Source organism: Belonocnema kinseyi, chromosome 4, assembly GCF_010883055.1.
Source record: "Belonocnema kinseyi isolate 2016_QV_RU_SX_M_011 chromosome 4, B_treatae_v1, whole genome shotgun sequence".
Taxonomy (NCBI): Eukaryota; Metazoa; Arthropoda; class Insecta; order Hymenoptera; family Cynipidae; genus Belonocnema; species Belonocnema kinseyi.
In genome coordinates, this window is record NC_046660.1 from 56,329,248 (window position 1) to 56,348,063 (window position 18,816).

The 18,816-nt window shown below is 31.5% G+C and overlaps 1 protein-coding gene across 2 annotated transcripts in view; it reads left to right on the forward strand.

Moving 5' to 3' along the window:
• The first annotated feature begins 10,537 nt into the window (after positions 1-10,537).
• LOC117171635 overlaps positions 10,538-18,816 on the forward strand; it is a 20,864-nt gene continuing 12,585 nt past the window's right edge. Inside the window, exons 1-2 of one of the 2 annotated variants that reach the window (XM_033359121.1) lie at positions 10,538-10,608; positions 10,674-10,942. In XM_033359121.1, coding sequence (XP_033215012.1) covers positions 10,885-10,942 — 58 coding nt within the window. In that variant the 5' untranslated portion in view covers positions 10,538-10,608; positions 10,674-10,884. The other variant, XM_033359122.1, reaches the window with a different exon arrangement.

An 18,816-nucleotide genomic window follows, 5' to 3' on the forward strand; every position in this document is an offset into this window, starting at 1 on the left:
CTGCACCAGATTGTCTTGGTATAAGCCATCAGTCACGTATGCATTTTCGTACAACAATCAAGTGATCTGATAAGAGCAGCGTGCCTTACTTGACAAGTTGGGAAAAGCCTCGCGTTTACACCGTCATTTCCAGACTGGATTGCTACAAGTACAATTGTTTAGTCCAAAGCTTGTGCCAATTGCTTTAGAAAACCTATTTACCGCCGTTAAAATGCTTGCAAGGTCCCCTTTTGAAGAGACAAAGAGTTTAATGACATCTATATATGAAAGTTTGTTGACCTTAAATTCTCTTCTGTTCAGCGGACCGCATAGGTGTCCAGAGGTTTTGCCTCGGAGCACAATAAATAAAGGCAAAAGGGCGATAAAAAAAATATCTTGAGAGAACCCCTTTTATATGTCACACAGCTGGTAATCACTTATCTTTTGTCAGAATCTATAACAAGTCTCGTCAGCTGAAAAAGAGTAAGCTCTTTCATACATCTTACAATTCTTGGATGTACCTCCAGGAACACAAGTAGCTTGATAAGGAGCTCAGAGTTCGTGTTTTTAAATACCTCACGGTAGAAAATTTAACCTATGAACAGATTCTTTGGATACCTGCTCAAATTATGGGTATTACTGTCTATTCACTGGTTTTCTCTGCAATCTGCCAGCCTTCTCTTGCATCCACGTTGTTTAACAATTGCACTCCATACAGGCTCGATAGATGTTAATATCCTCTCTTAGAGAATAACAGTGAATAGCTTGTAATTGGTGTTTAAACAAGCTGTTGGGAGGGTCGTTTTTTGTTTATAAAATGGAAAATCAGGTGTACTTAGTAGTCACTCTTCCTCTGGCCTTGGAACCTTTGCCTTTGGGAAAAGTAACAAAAGATTTATATATCTAAATTATCTTCATTTATTTTATAAGCATCTTCATGAACTTGCTCCCAAAAAATTTGAATCTCTTCTGGAATAAGCAGATTTTCAATGACACATGATGTTTTATTTAACAGACGAGAAGGATGAGTAGAAAAGGCGCTATTTGCTACTCACGCATAGAAAATGTGATGCATGCTAAATCGCCGTTTTAATTATAAACTAAAGAAGCTATTCAATACGCTCTCGTGTCTTACTCAGGCACACCCAAGTATCATTATTTCTATTTAAGATAAGTAGGGAGAGCTCCTTATCAACAACTCAACGGTTGAGATTCTAGAGATGAACATCATCATAGAGAAAATCCAGGAGAGCAGTTATACCTTTAGCTGACTTGTCCATCCTGAAAAAGACTTTCTAAAAGATTGCTGAAACGAGTTGTATGTTCACTGGATGATTGTTGTTTTTCTTATTTCTGACAAAGATTTTCTTGTAACTTCGGCATGTATCGCCCTTGCGGTGGTGAGCTTCCTTGTGTGCAGGCAAGGAAAGCCCTCCTGAGTTGATCCGAACATTTAAAACAATGTCCTCGCGTTTCTCCTTTGAGTTAGTCCAATGCATCCTGGCTGACGGCAAGAGCCTGAACTCTCGGGAGATGCGGTTGCCATATCCATATCATGTTTATTGAATTAATGTCTAAGGCTTAAGGTGGTGCCAGCTTGATTTGTCGCAGGAATTTTCGTTAATATGAGCTTTGTATTTTTCGATAATCTGAACGGGGATTTTCTAGTATATTATAAGCAAGTCAACTCTGGGAGGAGGTTAGGGTAGATTTACTGATTCATCTAAAACCTTTGCGTTGTTTATTAAAATAAGACTTTCGTTCTGCAACACTGCTTCGAACAAGGTCGCTGATTAATGCCTTTAGCATGCCACCCCGGACAAAGGGATGTAAAAAGTTTAAAGGGTAGGATGCCACAAGGGTCTTACCTAATTTTACGTCTTTGAAGGTTATACAAAATTCAATTTCAACTTAAAAGAGAAAGTCAATAATCTGATTATTGCAGCTTTGCGGTTCGGTACCTAATGACATGCTGATATATTTCATTTAACTATTTAAGTAAGCAGAATTGGGACATATTCTAGATTCTCCCGGAATAAATTCATATGCAAGTCGCGGTCATTTCGGACAATCTTCAATATAGTTTGAGAAAAATAGCAATTGGGATACACTAGGCTCATAGGATGAAGAGGAAACACAAAATTATCATGTATATTTATTATCTTGCATATTATCGTATTTTTCATACGTTAGTCTGTACAAAACAAAGGAATTTTTTCAACAGCGATTTGATAAAAATACAATTAGTCGAAATATCTTATCTTTGAACTGTCTTCCGATTGTTATCGCATACATGATCGTGAAATGCTTTGAATACATTTAGCCGCGGCTGTGCGTTTAAATAGAATTTTAAATGGTTTTGCAGCGTCCAATAAAAATTTTGAAGAGTACATAAAATATTCAAGATTTTATAGAACTTTAATATATTTCATAAGATTTAAGAAACTTTTCAGAATTTCTTAAGTTCAACAAATTTCAAAGAAATTCAGTATATTTAAAAAAAAACTTCAACGAATTTTGTATGAACCTTTCAATAAGTTATAAAAGGTTAGAAGCTACTCATTAGTTTTATCTCTTTTTTCGAATGATAAAAAAGTGTTTCTGGCCTCAGAAAAGATGTTGGCTCGTTTATTTTTCTGGCTGATATATTAAAATAAAATATTTGCACACAATAGCGCAAACAATAAGTTATGCGTTATTTAAATCCAACAAGTTTTTACAAATTTGAAAGAAGAAAGAGACAAAAAAATTAGATTGCAGAACCTATTTTTTTGAAATAGTATAATTACTTTTCAAGACACGTACTCTGCATCAGGAAAAATAATTTTGCGAAATAAATAAAAACTTCCGTTTTCAAAAGTATAAAAAAACAACACCATAAGATAAAGTTTATGTTTCATTCCAAAATAAATTTGCTCATAAATAGTTTTTTTTTTCTTCAGCTCTTCAGTTTCTTAAGTATTTTTCATTAATTTCAGAACCATTTTGTAGTGGCTGCTTAATTATCCTTGCTATGATTTCAGGCTAAAATAGTTTTGTTGAACACAGCCTAACTTTACGAAATTTCGATCAATCGATTGTTTGAATTACGTTTCAGATTAAAGGTGTTGGTTAAATCCAACTTTGATTTTTTTTATAGCTACGACACTTACTTCATGTATATATTTTTTCCGAAGGATTTGCGAAGGAAAGAAAGGAAACTTGTCAAATACCTGGGGTTTCACGAGATCCTCAGATCGATAAAATGTTGAAAAATTTAAAAAGGACCCCGTAACACGCCTATGGGATAAGCGGTTTCCGTTAATTTGGCTGAATTTTTTAAATGTTACGTGTCTCGTAATTCTGAACAAAAGTCGAAATGAGCACAAAGCCCAAAACTCAAAGAGTCCAAATATAAGGCCCGCCGAAGTCAGTCGTGGTAATCTCTGGGTAATGATAATGCAAGCTACAACGGGCATCCTTTTCTAATTCTTAAATTTACTTAATATTGGGGATATGTTTCCAAAAAAAGTCAATAGCCTAGTTTACGAGTAGAGCCGATACCCCTATCGCACTGGCTTTGGCGGGTCTTATCTTGGAATCCTTTGAGTTTTAGACTCTGTGCCGATTAAGACAATTGTTGAGGACGCTGAGACGAGTTACATATTAAAAATTCAGTCAAATAACCAAAACCACTCTTCCCAGTAAGGAAAATGGCCCAGTGAGATTGTAGAGCTGATACCCCCACCATGATGACTTCGGCGGGCCTTATCTTGGGACCCTTTGAGTTTTGAGCTTTGAACCCATTGAGACATTTCTTCAGAATGACGAGACACGTCACATATAAAAATTCAGACAAATTAACGAAATCACTTTTCCCATTGGCGTGTTACGGGGTCCTTTGTTGAGGAAATGATTATTTTCACGACATATTTGAATTTTGCGAAAGATATGAATAAGTGGGTAGCAAACGACAGCAATCTCGAGAATTCTTCTATCATGACAGAATTGTGAGTTAAAAAAAAAAATTTTTAAACGATTGTAACCATTCCAATGCTGTCGTCTGCTAACCGCTGATTTCTATCTTTAGCAAAATTCATATTTTCCGTGAACATAATCATTTTCTCAAGAAATATTTTGATTTTAAATATTTTATTGATCCGAGGATCTCGCGAAACCCAGGATATACGGCAAGTTTTCTTTATTTCGTTCGACAATCCTTAGGAAGAAGCATATATTGAGTCACTGCCATACCTATATAAAAATTTAAAAGCCGGGCTTAACCAACGTCCTTAATAGAAATGTTGTAATTCTCATACATTATTTGATACTCTGGCAGCTTCTGGCGACAAGAATCACGACAAGAATCGCAAATTTTAAATTTGATTACGTTAAAAAATACAAGACCAAATCTTTCATAAATGAAAATCGACCAAGGCACTGCAAATTTAAGCAAGGCCATAGCTCATAGATAAGCTCATAAATAAATTCTAACTAAGAAAACATCAAAATTTCTAAAACATACACATTATTACGATCACGTAAAAAAATAAGCTTATCCTTAGGAAAAGTATACTTTCGAAGTTCGAATATCCGGAAATGACTTCCATAGGAAGTAAGCCGAATGAATTTGGGTTGTTCAAGTTCATATTATTGCAATATTCATGGATCATTAATTGGAAATCATCTTGTTATTTTTTGTTTTGGAATCGGACATGTCAGTCATTTTTGATCGGTTAACGCTGGGAAGATGTGTGAGAAAAAAAGAGATTCAAAGGAGTACGAAAGTAAGCTTATCAGCTGTGAAAAATTTTGCGGTATGATATAGTAGTTAGGCAATTTGGCCTCCCACTCCATTGTGCATTTGACAAACATTTGGATGAAAGAGTGTTCTTCTTCCAGAATGATGCTTCATGACAGGAACTGAATTTCCTTTGTTTCAAAAAGAACCTTTTTGCAACAGGTATCATTCTATTGGGACAAACTGAAGCTAATTTTCATTCGAATAATAATGTATAATTAAAAAAATACTTTAGTTACTTACAAAGTAAAATAATTACAATAACATGTTAGAGCACAATTCCTTTGTTTCAAGTAATTCTTTTTGGTATGATTTGACAGCCTAAAAACAGTTACCTAATAAACTTTAGGTATCTAGATTATTGTTCTAATATTATATTTATATTTCAGAATTCATTCCAAGAAAAAGATTCCATAACCTTATCGAGGCTCATATAGAAATAAAACAAATTATAATACCCTGTAAATGGGAATAATCGGAGCAAAAGTATTTGGTTTTAATTACATTGCTGAATGCACTTTGCATATCACTCAATACTGCATATTTTAAGGAAAATATCGTAGTGAAAATAGACAAAGCTTCGTCGAAAAAATGTTGCTTTAAAGCAAATCGGACCCTAACAAATAATGTAAGCTACTTTGCTTGTTACAAAGATTTAGTTTAAGAACAGCTTTCTTTGCTGATAATATTTTTGAGAAGAAATATATTTATTTTTACGTGAAAATTGTTAAACATAGAAAAATATAAATGACTAAAGAAGTTTATTTTTGACCTTAATTCTGATTCTTATCACTTACATAAGCCGCGGGCTGCTTATAATTATGTGACGATATTATTTAATTATGATAACGAAATTATATTACTCAAATATAGTGGATGATTCACCTAACTTTAAATGAATTTTTTATTGAATTTTCAAGATTGAAACATAATTTTAGAGATTTCAAATTTTTCAGATAATATATTGATTTTCATGTATTCACAGCGATTTCAATGTATTTTCAATGGGCACATGAAGTAGTTTATAAACTATTAACAACCTGTTAATAGTTTTATCTCTTATTAAAAGAGGTACTTGTTATTACGTAAAAAATATTTTCGGATTAAAAGTACAGAACTAATTCTTGGTCTATTATTCGGACAACAAAATGTTCTACAAATTGAAAGGATCCTTCTTTTAATATGTATAGGAGACTTCAATATGGAATAAATGAGATAAAAAGGAAAGTACTGGACTGTCTAGGCAATTTTTATAAATTGAAAAAAAAACTTAATGTATTTAAATGTCTAAGATAGTTTCGGAAAACATTTAGTCAATAACTTAAAATCCATTGTATTCCATTCAATTTGTTTAATTTTTCTATCATTTTTAATTGTAATCTGATTTAAGATAATTCGGCACAGTAATTCGAGAGGTGACTAAGCACTCTTTTGTAGACAATCGCTTAAACGTATTTTTCAAAGAGAAATCTGGAAAAGAGTTTCGAGATATGACCAATAATTCTTTTGTGACCAGTTGTATTATTTAATGGGTGAGATGGACAAGGGGTTCGAGATGTGATCAATCACCTTCCTGTGAACAGTTTCTAACGGATATTTTTTTGAAGAGAAAGCTGAAAAAGCGGTTAGACATGTGACCAATCACTCTTCGATATAGGGTATGTGTTATATATATGAAGTAATGATAATTCGGAGGCATTAGAATTAATAAATTTATTTTACGTTGGACGTATGGAATAAACAGTTTTTCACAAAAAATCATCATGAATGTTGTTCATTTCCATTAAAATTGTCCTTTTATTTATGATTTATATATCTTCTTGGGTGGTGCCTGAACTTGTAGTATCACATTGATTAAAAATTGTTTTAAGAAATTATCTGTTTTGTAGAATTAATTTAATTACGAGTGTATTTTTCCGCTCGAAAAATGTTAAATTACAGCGATGGTAAAAAAACTTGTTCCCCATTTAAAAATCGTAAGAACTGATTTTTGTCAACTTTGGGACACTCTATTTTGTACATTTGTGGTTAAGCGGCAGTGAATGCCCAAGAAGATTTTTAGATAATACTCTCTTATACTTGTTTTATTTGAAAAATTTCTCTTTGCTACATGCCGTTGTCACGAAAAATCAAAAAATAAAAACATTTTGAGTCCTATCGAAACAAATAAGTGAGGGGGGGGGGTCCCACTTTTTTCTTCAGGTTATGTAAAGCGCCGTTACTCAATAACGGTGCAAGACCAGTAAAAATATTTTGTATTGTTTTTAAAGGTTTGTTTCTGCTCTACAATTTTACAATCCCTTTGACCGTAAAAAATTAATTTTTTGTCAGTTCTAATGGAGCAAAAATGATATTTAGCAACTTTGGCGACTTCCATTTTATAAAATTTTGGTTGTAGTGCGGTGACTGCGAATTTATAATAAAAAGAGAGTTACCCCCCACCCCGCGGTTCAAAATCTCAGCATTATTTGTAGTCTGTATTTTTTAAATTTATTTTTTTTATCGTAAATTTATAATAAATTGATATGAATTACTTATCTTTAAGTACGCTTCCGGATTTCCTAGCAACTGCATAACGAAACAGAATTTTAAGAAAGTACATATATTCAAAATTTTCTGCAAGTAAATAAAGAAATTTCTTTCTTTCATGTTTGAAGCTCAGTTGAAACTTTACCAGAATCGTAATTAGAATAGTTAAAATCAAATATTGTAATAATAAAAATAAAAATTAGAATACCATGTACACATTTTATTTCGATGTTAAATTATAAACGTTTAAAAAAATCTTTTTTAATTGAAATCTTAGTGTTTTGAGCTTGAAAATTGGAAAGGGAAGTACTGTCACGCCCCACCCCATTGACAGCTTGACAACTTAACTATAATTTGTATTTTCAGCAATTTAATAAATATTTTTTTAAATGCATGGTGTGGAAGTTTTATTTAATGTTAAATAAAAGCAAATTGTACTTATTAAATAGAATTTCGCTAATTTTTGATTTATTTTAATGTTTAACAGTTGATTTATTTTACATACAAGGGTAGCAAAAATTAAAAACTGCTATAACTAATATTTTAATTACAATACCTTAAATATATTTTCATCAATAATAAATCATACGTATTTACGCAACTTTGCTACTTTGAAGATGTGGTTAGCGAATTGTTTTTTCAGTTGGATATTTATTTTTAGAACCTTAAAGCTTTTAAGTGCGCCTGGCTTTAGCATAATAAGAATAGAGTTAGCTATGAGCGTAGTTTTTAGATATATTTAAATTTTGAAATAGAAAGAAGTTTCTAAAAAAGTTTTTAAAACTATTTTCTATACAATCCGAAAAAGTTATCAAACAGGACAATGGCCAATTATTATTTCATCATGTTTAAAAAAAATGCTATACGCAGGTTTAAATAGGATTCAGATTGATATTTCATTATATCTAACCCCTTAAGAAAATAAAATAAAAATTGCATACGAATGTTCTTGCTTCAAACAAAATTTCAGAAGGAAACAATATATGAAGAAACGTATTACACTCTAAAAGAAAAATATGCAATTTCCTAGGCTTCTTTTACATTTTTTTAAAATAAATAATTCATAATGCACACAAGTGCGCTTTATTTCATCCGCTAACCATCTCTCTTTATCGCGGTTGTGATTGATTGTTTTCCCGACGCGCGTGAGGCTTTCTGGCCATTATGTCTTGGAAAATTATGCATTTCGTTATACACCAGAACATCTATTTAGAAACAGTGTGAGAAGTTTCCTGCAAATATAGTCTGGTTACTGAATCGGGAGAATCAAAACGAAAACAGTTAAGGCGTGAACCGTTTCCAATTGGAATTCATTATATTGCGCAATATACTCAACTGAATACTCGCGCACTGCGGCCCTTCCAGGGCTAAAATCTCAAACACCTCTGGCCCTGTCCCCTGAGAAGAAGTCAGGTCTGGCTTAAGGACCATAAGTGACCTTTTAGTCTGGAGAGCACGAGAGATTTAAGTGAGAATGTGATGGTTTAAAACTCTCTGAGCACATGTGCTTCATTCTCTTTATCAGTGAATCATTTTGCGTTGCATTCCGCAAGGTAAATTCTGAATTGGCGGAGACGTCGGATTTTCCTTTAAACCAAATTTCGTTTCTTTTAGTTAAGTATGGTATTTTTTGGTTCAACATGCACCATTTTATTTCAGATTAAATTTTTGACTTAAAATTGAACAATTTCATTTTCGGTTGAAAAGTTATTTTCTTTAGTTGAAAATTTAACGCTTTTTTAAAATTCCTGAATTTTGTACAATTCTTCTTTGTAAGTGAAAAATAATATTATTTGATCGCAGAATACCTAATTTTTGTGCCATTTTAACAATTTTTGGCCAGAAGCTATTCTATGTGGTTGTCAATTCTACTTTTTTGTTACAAGTGACCCTTTTTGTGTTAAAATACGACTATTCTAGTATAAATTTAAATTTTTTTTGAGCATCAATTTTTCTATGGATAGCTGATATTTTTTAGTTTAAAATTCAACGATTTGTGTAGTTTTGGTCTTCTTTCTTAACCGAAAAATTCTTCTTCGTTGAGAATGTAGCTATTTGGCTTAAAATTAATGTATTTTATTAGAATATCATTTTTTGTGGTAAAAAATAATTTTTCTTGTTGGAAAATTTATCCTCATCGTTGCAAAATCAACTACTTGGTTAAAGATATGTGATACTTCATCGTGTGGTAAATAGCGTTAGGTTCCCCCGATTTCTTGTTCCAAAAATTAAAATTTTAGAAAACTAAAATCGGAGATGCTGTAAAATGGTATCACGGATATCCTGGAACTCTTTTTTTTTGAGGGAAAATAACAAAAAATTGTATTCTGATGAATTAAAATTGTATACATGTGTACTATTTTGGGGTTAGGAATGGCTTACAGCTCCATGTCATTCCGATAAGTTGGCCTGTGTTGTACCGATGATGTTGGTAGACACTTAGAAATTATTAATGAAATAAAATTTTTTACTTGTCTACAAAAAAAAAGTTAGTTTTGAGACACTAGTTACTATGTTTTTTGCTTGTCCCAAAATTTCAGCCCAAAATATTTTTCGTTTGGAAGTAAAGCTGGGCAGAATTGTAACACACATAGCCGCAAGATACACACACTATTCAAATTTATCATCTAGCATGTTCACTATCATTCCTCACATTTTAAAAACAAAATCATTATTAGAATATATTTTTTATAGTTTTCATTTATTATTTTGTATAACCTTTCAAAAGAAACAGAAATATTCTAATATTCTTTTTTATTCTTCTAAATAATATTATATAATTTGTGATCTGTATTAGCTTTGTGAGTTTTATGTGTAAAAAAACCATAATATTCTTTTGCCTATATGCATTCCAAACGCGAATAACAAATTTTTCAAACAAAATGACACACCTATTATTTTATACCTGCCATTTTTTCTCATATAAGTTTTCCCTTATTTGTGCTTTTCTTCGTATTATAGTTACTCATTGAAGAAACGAGATTTTATGACAACAATCCATCATACAGATATGAGCAATAATTGACACCTCGTTAGAGATAAGCTTGTACCAATAGAGATCTGTTTTTGTCAAATCGTCGTTTAACCAATAAACATGATTTGTTGATATAATTTTTCAATTCATTTAATTTGTTCTATGACACACATGTGTACAATGAAATCACATAAAAAACAGGAGTGAATTTCTGTTGCGAAAAATGTTCAAGTAGATAAAGTTGATTGTTTCCGTATAGACACAAATCATGATTCAAGAGAGTTGACATGGTAACCGTTTTCAGTGTGGTGGTTAAGTCTTTATGCGCAGTTAGTTTTTATTGCAGGTAAATATCACTCTGAAATTGCTGTAAGTATTACATTTTGGGTTTTATGTGAATTAAAAATAAAGTTTAGGCGAATGAGATAATGAATAGTGGCCATCCATATATCACCTGAACATTCAGCTTGATTGTCGGAAGAGGGAGCTAACAAATAAAAATTAGCAACGTGGAATTTGGAGAGTCGACATTCAAAGATAGGGAAAAATATTTCAGGAAATTCCTTCTCTTCTTAAATCGGCATCATTAACTGTCATCTACTGCCATTTTCTTGAATAAAAAATGCTGATCTCTGCCGGTACTCTATTCCTAGCTATTGACGCTTTCCTTCATTTTATTGGTAAATATATAACAATATAATGACATAATTTTTTACTTAACTTACTCAATTATTATTATTACAAAATATTTGTACGCCATTAATGTGATTCTTGTTTTCACTTAGTTAGATTTTTAACATTTTTCTGCTCTCAACCCCCCCCCCCCCTTAATCAGTAATTTTTTATCACTTTTATGTTATCTTTTTTGCAAATATAGTATTTAAATGCAATGATTACAAATGACAAGTTTTCTTCAACAAGAGTAAACTTTTTTATGTCATACTTTAACCACATAATCTAAAGCAAAATAATCTTGATGTTGCTCTTTTTTAACTAATTAATAATATGATGCAATGTATGCGCCTGATTTGATGTCCAGACGGCAATTACAATCCGATTTTAAATTTCTTGAATGGAAGCTATTAAAATTTCGCATCGAAATGTCTTTGGCCGATTTTTAAATTTTTGTTTTGTTTATTTAATAACAAATCTAACGAAATAATTTTGACTTCTGAAGTATATCGGATTTAAAGAAATGCTTTGATTCAATAAAAAATCCCTAGAAAACTGAAAGAAACTAGCCAGGCCAAATCTTCAAGAGCAATGCAAATGTTTAAAAATGTATTTAATTTGTTATAAACAAATCATTTAATATAAGTGGTTTTGTGAGAATTTTCGGAGATTGGTCACTTTATTTCATCTAAGCTTCAACAATTTATGCGCCGAAAGAGCTTTTTAGTTAAATTAATAAAAGATAATTAATCATTTGTTATTTTAAAATCGATTTTTATGAAAACAATATCTGTATAAGGTATTTTTGGAGGTACAAACTTGCTTTTTGAGATGCATTTTTATTTAATAATTTGTTTATAACAAATTAAATACATTTTTAACATGTACGTTGCTATCAGACATTCTTTTTGAATAGTTTCTTTCAGTTTATAGGTATTTTTTATTGCATCAAAGTTTTTTTTAAACCCGTATACTTTAAAAGTTACATTTTTTCATTTATTTGTTAAATAAACAAAAATTAGAAAATCGGTCATGACTATTTGATACAAAATTAAATTAGCCCTCATTTAAAAGGAAAGGTGAAATTGGATAATAATTGTCTTCTCAAAATCAATTTGTTAACGGACGTTTTTTTGTGCCACGGTGAGGTGCCGTACAGTCGGAAAAAATGACTTTTTTGTTTTAAAATAAGGCACAGCCGTGAAATATTGATCGATTTTTACGAAAAAAATGTCAAACAATGCTGATAAAATTTCTAAGGTAGTTTTCTAGGCTGATTTTTATAATAGTATTTCATTTTTTTTTATAAATGAGCAAATATGACTTGTTGCAAAAATGTTTTTTACGATTTTCCATAATTTTACGGTTTTCAAAGTTATATTGCCAGAAATTTGGATAAAAAATAGAATAATAAATAAGTTTCTTCTTGAGATTAGTATCGTTAATATTGTTAACAAATTTAATAAAAATATGCATTAACCAGGCATTTTATGACAAAAAAATTAGTTTTTTTCGATATATATTTTTTTTAATTTGGAACTCTATGATGATGTTAGAAAAATTCATGATTGTTAAATAATATTATGATTTTTTTTATTCAAATTTAATAAACAAATGTAATATTTGGGAATTTTTCAGCAGAAAAATACGGTTTGTTGAGTGCTAGTCCTATCAGTTAGAAACTTCATGACAACGACATAAAATTCATAACTTATTGATAATTTTATGATTTTTGAAGCAAATGCATAGGTAAAGTAATTTTAAAAGAAGACGGGAAAATTCGTTTTTTCGACATCAGTCTTTTTTATTCGAAAGTTTATGAAAATTGCAGAAATATTCATATTATATTATTCATATTATTATTTCAACGATTTTAACAAATAAATGTATTATTTGGGCATTTTTCGACAGAAAATAATTTTTTTTTAATCTCATTCCTTTCAGTTTAAGTTTCTCATTACTTCTATTCCTTTAATAACGCTGCAGCTTTAGAATAATGCATTTCTTAATTCAATTTCTTTCAAAAAAGTTATAGAATTGTAGAACAAACAATCAATTCTTTCTGAAATTAAAATGAAGTTTCTAATTTAAAAATTCGTCATCGAAAAAAAACAATTTTTTTTCGACAAATGCCTTATCTATGCATTTGTTTATTAAATTTGTTTGCAATATTGACAAGAATAATGTTAATGTTATTGACGAGCTAAATAGAAAAAATGGCCATTTTTTCATCACATTTGTTCATTTTTCCAAAAATAAAAAGCCTGATATAAAATCAGAATCTGCACTTCTTTTAGAAATTTTATAAGAATGTTTTCAATTTTATTTTGGTCAAAATTGATCAATATTTGTGGACTGTACGTTATTTTCAATCAAAAAAGTTAGTTTTCCCACTGTGTAGCGGCTTGACCCTTCACTGACGCATAAAATGCCTCTGAAAGATATTGTATTTAGCACTTCAAATTATGTGGATAAAATGTGACAGGAAATAATTGATTTATGTGCTGCCTGATCTAAGAAGGGCACATAAATTTATTTCGCCGGCAGCGGGAAGAACATTTTGATAGAATGTAGTTAGGAACATCTTTCTACTGATAGCTGAAAAGAAATTAAAAAATTGATTTAACAAAAGTTGTTATTAATTTTTTTCTTATGCGTGGCGCTCATCGGACTTCTCTAACTTTCAGCATTTCATTTACCGCGCAAATGTTGAGCAACAACAAACTTGCAGCGAGAAAGTTGCTACCAACAGTACAACAAATTTGTATGGGAAGTTTTTGCCCGATCTAATTGATATTCAAAAAATTTATGCCAGCGTTGCTTGTAGTGCTCTCTTATATATTCGGTTCTATTGTGGTTTTTCCGGCTTTTGAGTGTGAGTCTTAATTGAACAATAAATTTTACATCGAGCATTTCCTTGTGCCACTATAAATTTACACCGCGAGTTAAGAACATCCGCGTGAGACGCAGATTAATTCTTGTAACCTCAAAAACTTTTTGGAGCACTTTTCCACTATGGGATCTAGCGGAGACTCTCTCTCAATATCTGAGAAAATTTGTCGGGGTTGTAAAGGAAAAGTCGTTGACGATGTGCAATGTCCCAGGTGTAATCTTCCTTAACATCGTCGTTATGCGGATCGTGCAGGCACCCTTGAAAATGGATCCTTTGCAAAATGCTGTAAACTTAGATCTCGTAGACTGAGACCCCTTCAGACTCAACTGTATGGGATCAAGGATTCACAACATATCAACTAAAATGGATGGAGCACTTGAGAGAACTACTGCAACAGAGGAAAGTGTTGAAGGGTTATGTGACATAATGACAACAGCTGAAGGTATTTTAAATAAATTACAAACCGAATTTCATTCCCCATATTCACATGATGATACATCCCTCGCTCGTAAATGCATAACCGAAACTGAACAAAGGAACTCTAGGAAAAACAACCTGATATTGTTTGGATTAGTAGAACAAGTATCCCCCCTGTCAGAAGTAAATCATGCATCTGATTTAAACAATTGACTCACTGAGCTCCTTCCTGATTTTTTGATTTTTAATCCACGAGCATTTAGAATTGGTCCTTATTCACAGACCAAAACGACTCCTCGACCAGTAAAACTTTTTTTCGAAAAAAGTCCCCGAAACCGGTATTAAACACGGTATGGCACATTTGGATTGCACCAGACAGGACAAAATTACAGATTCAGGAAATCGACTGAGTGAAGAAGGAGTTAACATCTCGACGAAAGCAGGGAGAACTAAACTTAACAATGATATTTTGACAAGGATCTCCAATAATTGTGAATTCAAGGAAGAACGTAACCTCAACGAATCAAGCTGTCAAGCAACACTCAACGCAAGCGTAGGTATTCCCACATGTTGTCTTAGGGGGTCTCAGTCTAGAGATCAGCTGTTTTTGATTTATTATCAGTACATCAGTGGTGGTTGCACTAAATTGCACCTATTGCGACAGTCAGTTCCGTCATGTTCACATGTTTCGAACATGCTTTTTTTAAATTGTCAGTAGGCTCGTGTCACATTATCATGGGAGTTTTTTATATCCCGCCAAATTTTAGCTTAGAAAAATATACTGACATGTGTGAAATAATTAACATAATTTCTGATTCACTTGATTACTTACATTTTTTCAAGTTAATAGTAATAGATATGAATACGGATCATTGTTAGATCTAATTTTTACAAATTCTAGTGAAACAATAGTAACCATAGCAGCTGACCAGCTGATTCAGTTGGTCTCAGCTAAATCAGCTGAATGAATCACAGCTGAATGAACACAACTGAATGAACACAGCTCAATAAATCAGCTGACTCAGATGATTCAGCTGACTACCAGTAGACAAATACCACCCACCTCTCAAATCCGATTTAAGTTAATCAAAATCTGCCCGTATTTCAAGATTGTACAGCGACAATATAGATAGATTTGACTTAAAGAGAGCTAATTATGGCGGAATTTGTAACAATCTCAGTAGCGTGGACTGGTGCTATCTGCTATCTGATTGGACAATTGATAGTGCGGTTGATATACTCTATTAGCATTTATTCTTATCATTTGAATATTATGGCCCTTTGCAGAATATCAAAGCGTCCACTTACCCTCCGTGGTTTAATTGCAAACTAAAAAATGTAATTCAATCTAAAAAAGCTGCGTATATTAATTATAAACAAACTAGAACTAGTCGTAAGTCGAATTTGTAATGAGGCTAACTTATATGGATCAGACCTTGATTTTTTTGACCCATCAGCAACGCACTTCAGGACAGAGCTTTACATAACTATTAAAAACCTGGCATAAGTTTTTCTTATATGTTTTGACTTTAGTTTTAGATTTAAAATACACTTGACATTGATAACTTGTAAATTGACCACTGTACGAAGGACTTGCCAATTTATTTTCAATAAATAAATAAACAAAAAGTCGCTAGCAGCTAGGTGATTTGCGCGGACTGTTGCGAGAATCTCATAACTACTGTTGTCGATGCTTTCACCTTTAGTTTTGAAAAAGTCTATGCACAAAGATCGATCACGTAGCGCAAGTTAAATACATTATCGAATGCGAAGCGCGAGATAAACATATTACCAAGCGCGAAGCGCGAGAACTAACAGTCGCGCTCTCTAGGCGCGCTCGAACTTGCGAGCGAAGCGAGCCGCGCGATGGGAATGTGCCCACGATGCGGGCAGATTTTTTAATTCTAAAATTATGGCTTTGAATGCGCTATTCTTTAAAAATTCAATCGTAGGTATTGTAAATAATGTTTTTTTTTGAATAAATTAAAAACCTTCGAGAATTAAAGTGAACATTTATCATTAATGTTTAGATTAATTCTTGGAGGGTTTTAATTTATTATTTCACAATATTGTATAGTTTCAAATTGAAATAATTATTCAAAATGACAAAGCAAAGAAATTTCATTATAAAAAAGTTTTAAAATCACAGTTTGTTTGGGACTACAATTTTTGTAAGTTTAAAATGCAGTCTACATTCGTTTCAGTTTCAAGGTTCTGAAGTAAAATTTTTATTTTCATTCTTAATTTCTCCCATTTAAAATTACTATTCAGTTTGAATGTTTGTTTATTATAGTTTCGTTAGGCAACAACAATTTTTAATTCTAGAATTTCAGAGATTTATAATTGTTTTAATTCAAACATTAAAATTGCTTAATTATTTAATTTGAACCCTTTTAGGTATAAATAATACAATTTCAATTCCTATGAATTTTCAATGATCTGATCTTAAAATATGCAATTTCTAAGGTTTATAATTGCCCTAGTATTCTGTAATCATTTAATTTCGTGACTCTTCAATTTAAAATAAAATGGTTTACTTTGCAGGGCTTTGATTTATAAATTATACTACCTAATTCCTTTTCCTGATTAAATTGATAAAAATCTTTTAATATTTTTTCATATTTTTTAAGCCTTTAATTCAAAATTATTAATTATTATTCAAACTTTTCAAAACATAATATTGAAAGATTGGTTTTAAAATCGATTCTTAAATTTGAATAATTTTCATGTCAGGAAATAAAAATCTAGATACGTCAACGCATGATTTAGCGCGTGAAATTATTTTTAGTTTCAAAAAGAGAGTTGCTACCCTGCTTTGATTATCCAGCTAGTTTTCCTTTTTTGGTGATTCCACTTGTACTAATTTTGGTTTTGCGCCTTCGAAAGCTATATGAATGTAAAACTATTAATTTATTTTATTATTAAGCCATAAACCATGTATATTTATCAAATGTATACATATTGGAGATATTTTTTTAAAATAATAAATTCATAATATACTTGAGTAAATAATTATTGCTACAATAGTCCTAAGTTACAAGATCAAGTACAAATAAAAAATTTTTATTTTAAACCGCCGATTCTGCAAATATTCAGAGATTATATGCTTTTAAAATTTGTATCATAAATAGAACCATTCTATTCTACATAATATTAAATGAATAAATTATTTTACATTATGCAGTATTATTTATTTATTTATTCATAATACTTGAATATTATTTGATTACTTGATTAATTTTTTTATTTTGACACCGGTGAACTGTATTATGAATCGATTCTGAGTTTCTAACTATAGTGCATGCGCAAATCGCCTATCCACTAGCGATCTGAGTCGTTAATTATTTTTTTATTATCAATTCGACTGGGCTACAATTTTCCAGAAAACTTCTTTATACTAATGTTAACAATTTTCACGCTGGAAGTTTTCAGTTGCTTGCATTTCGCTCAATTAACGAAACGTTGGAAGTAATAGAAATCCGAGGTGCGCCACGCTTCAGGAAAAAATTAACAATAGGTATTTCTTAATTTTTGAATTCCTTGTAAACTAAATAGATTGGTAAATTTCATTGCTTTCATAAATTTCTGGAACTTTTTAATAATATTTCAACATTCATCTGATTATGGAAAATGTTTCTTATAAAGGTTTTGCGATTTTTTTCTAACTAAAATTATTAGAATGCGGGATAGGTGTTGTGGTCACTCAGGCGTGAAAAAAAGCGTTTTCATCCGAAGAGGCAGTCCCTCTGGTTTGCTCCCCGTTTCTGCTGGCCTCAAAACCGGTACAGTCTCCCAGTTTCACTAAAGATAATCATTTAGTTCTGACAAATTCCTACCTTTCAAAGTAAAAATCTCCATTTTTTGAGAAAAAGTATATACATCTTGCCCCGTTTCAATCTATAATACAAAATATCTTCTAAAATACTTAATCTAGGAAAAAATGGTTGAAAAAAAGGTGCACCAGGACCGAGGGGGTCATTGTTCTGTACCATGAATTTTGACTTTGAGGTCAGTTTTTAAGGTTAAATGGAGGTGAGAAAATTTTCTTAAAGAAACCCTCTATTTTTGACTACATATTAGAAGACAGCGGGAAATTTTACGTCAAAAATGATTCATGGAAAAATGATTTTTGTGACCTTGAACAGGTGAAAAATTAATGCCAAACGTCTTAGAACTACCAGATGCCCTTTTTCTGAATTTTCTTGGTTTTTAGGATGATCAAACGTTCAAGATGCTTCCCAAAAGTCGATGAAATATTAAGGTGTAGATCACCTGGAAAATCATGACCTTCAGTTCTATTTTAAAGGTAACTTGAAGGTCAAGACGATTGTTAAATTGAACTCTATGCTCGGATGAATTTTTTTGTAGACTTCAGGTTGTATGTTGTTATCACAACACCTCCCCCCACCCAAAAAAACACACCAAGAAAGTAACAATCATTTTGGATAAGATGTAAAGAGTGTGACTATGTACCAGGTGTATACATATGAAACCGGTATTGCCATTTAGCGGCCAGTAGGCACACTTGTAGGCACTGTCGGAACTTACCATTTGTGCTAGTTGGCGTATTGT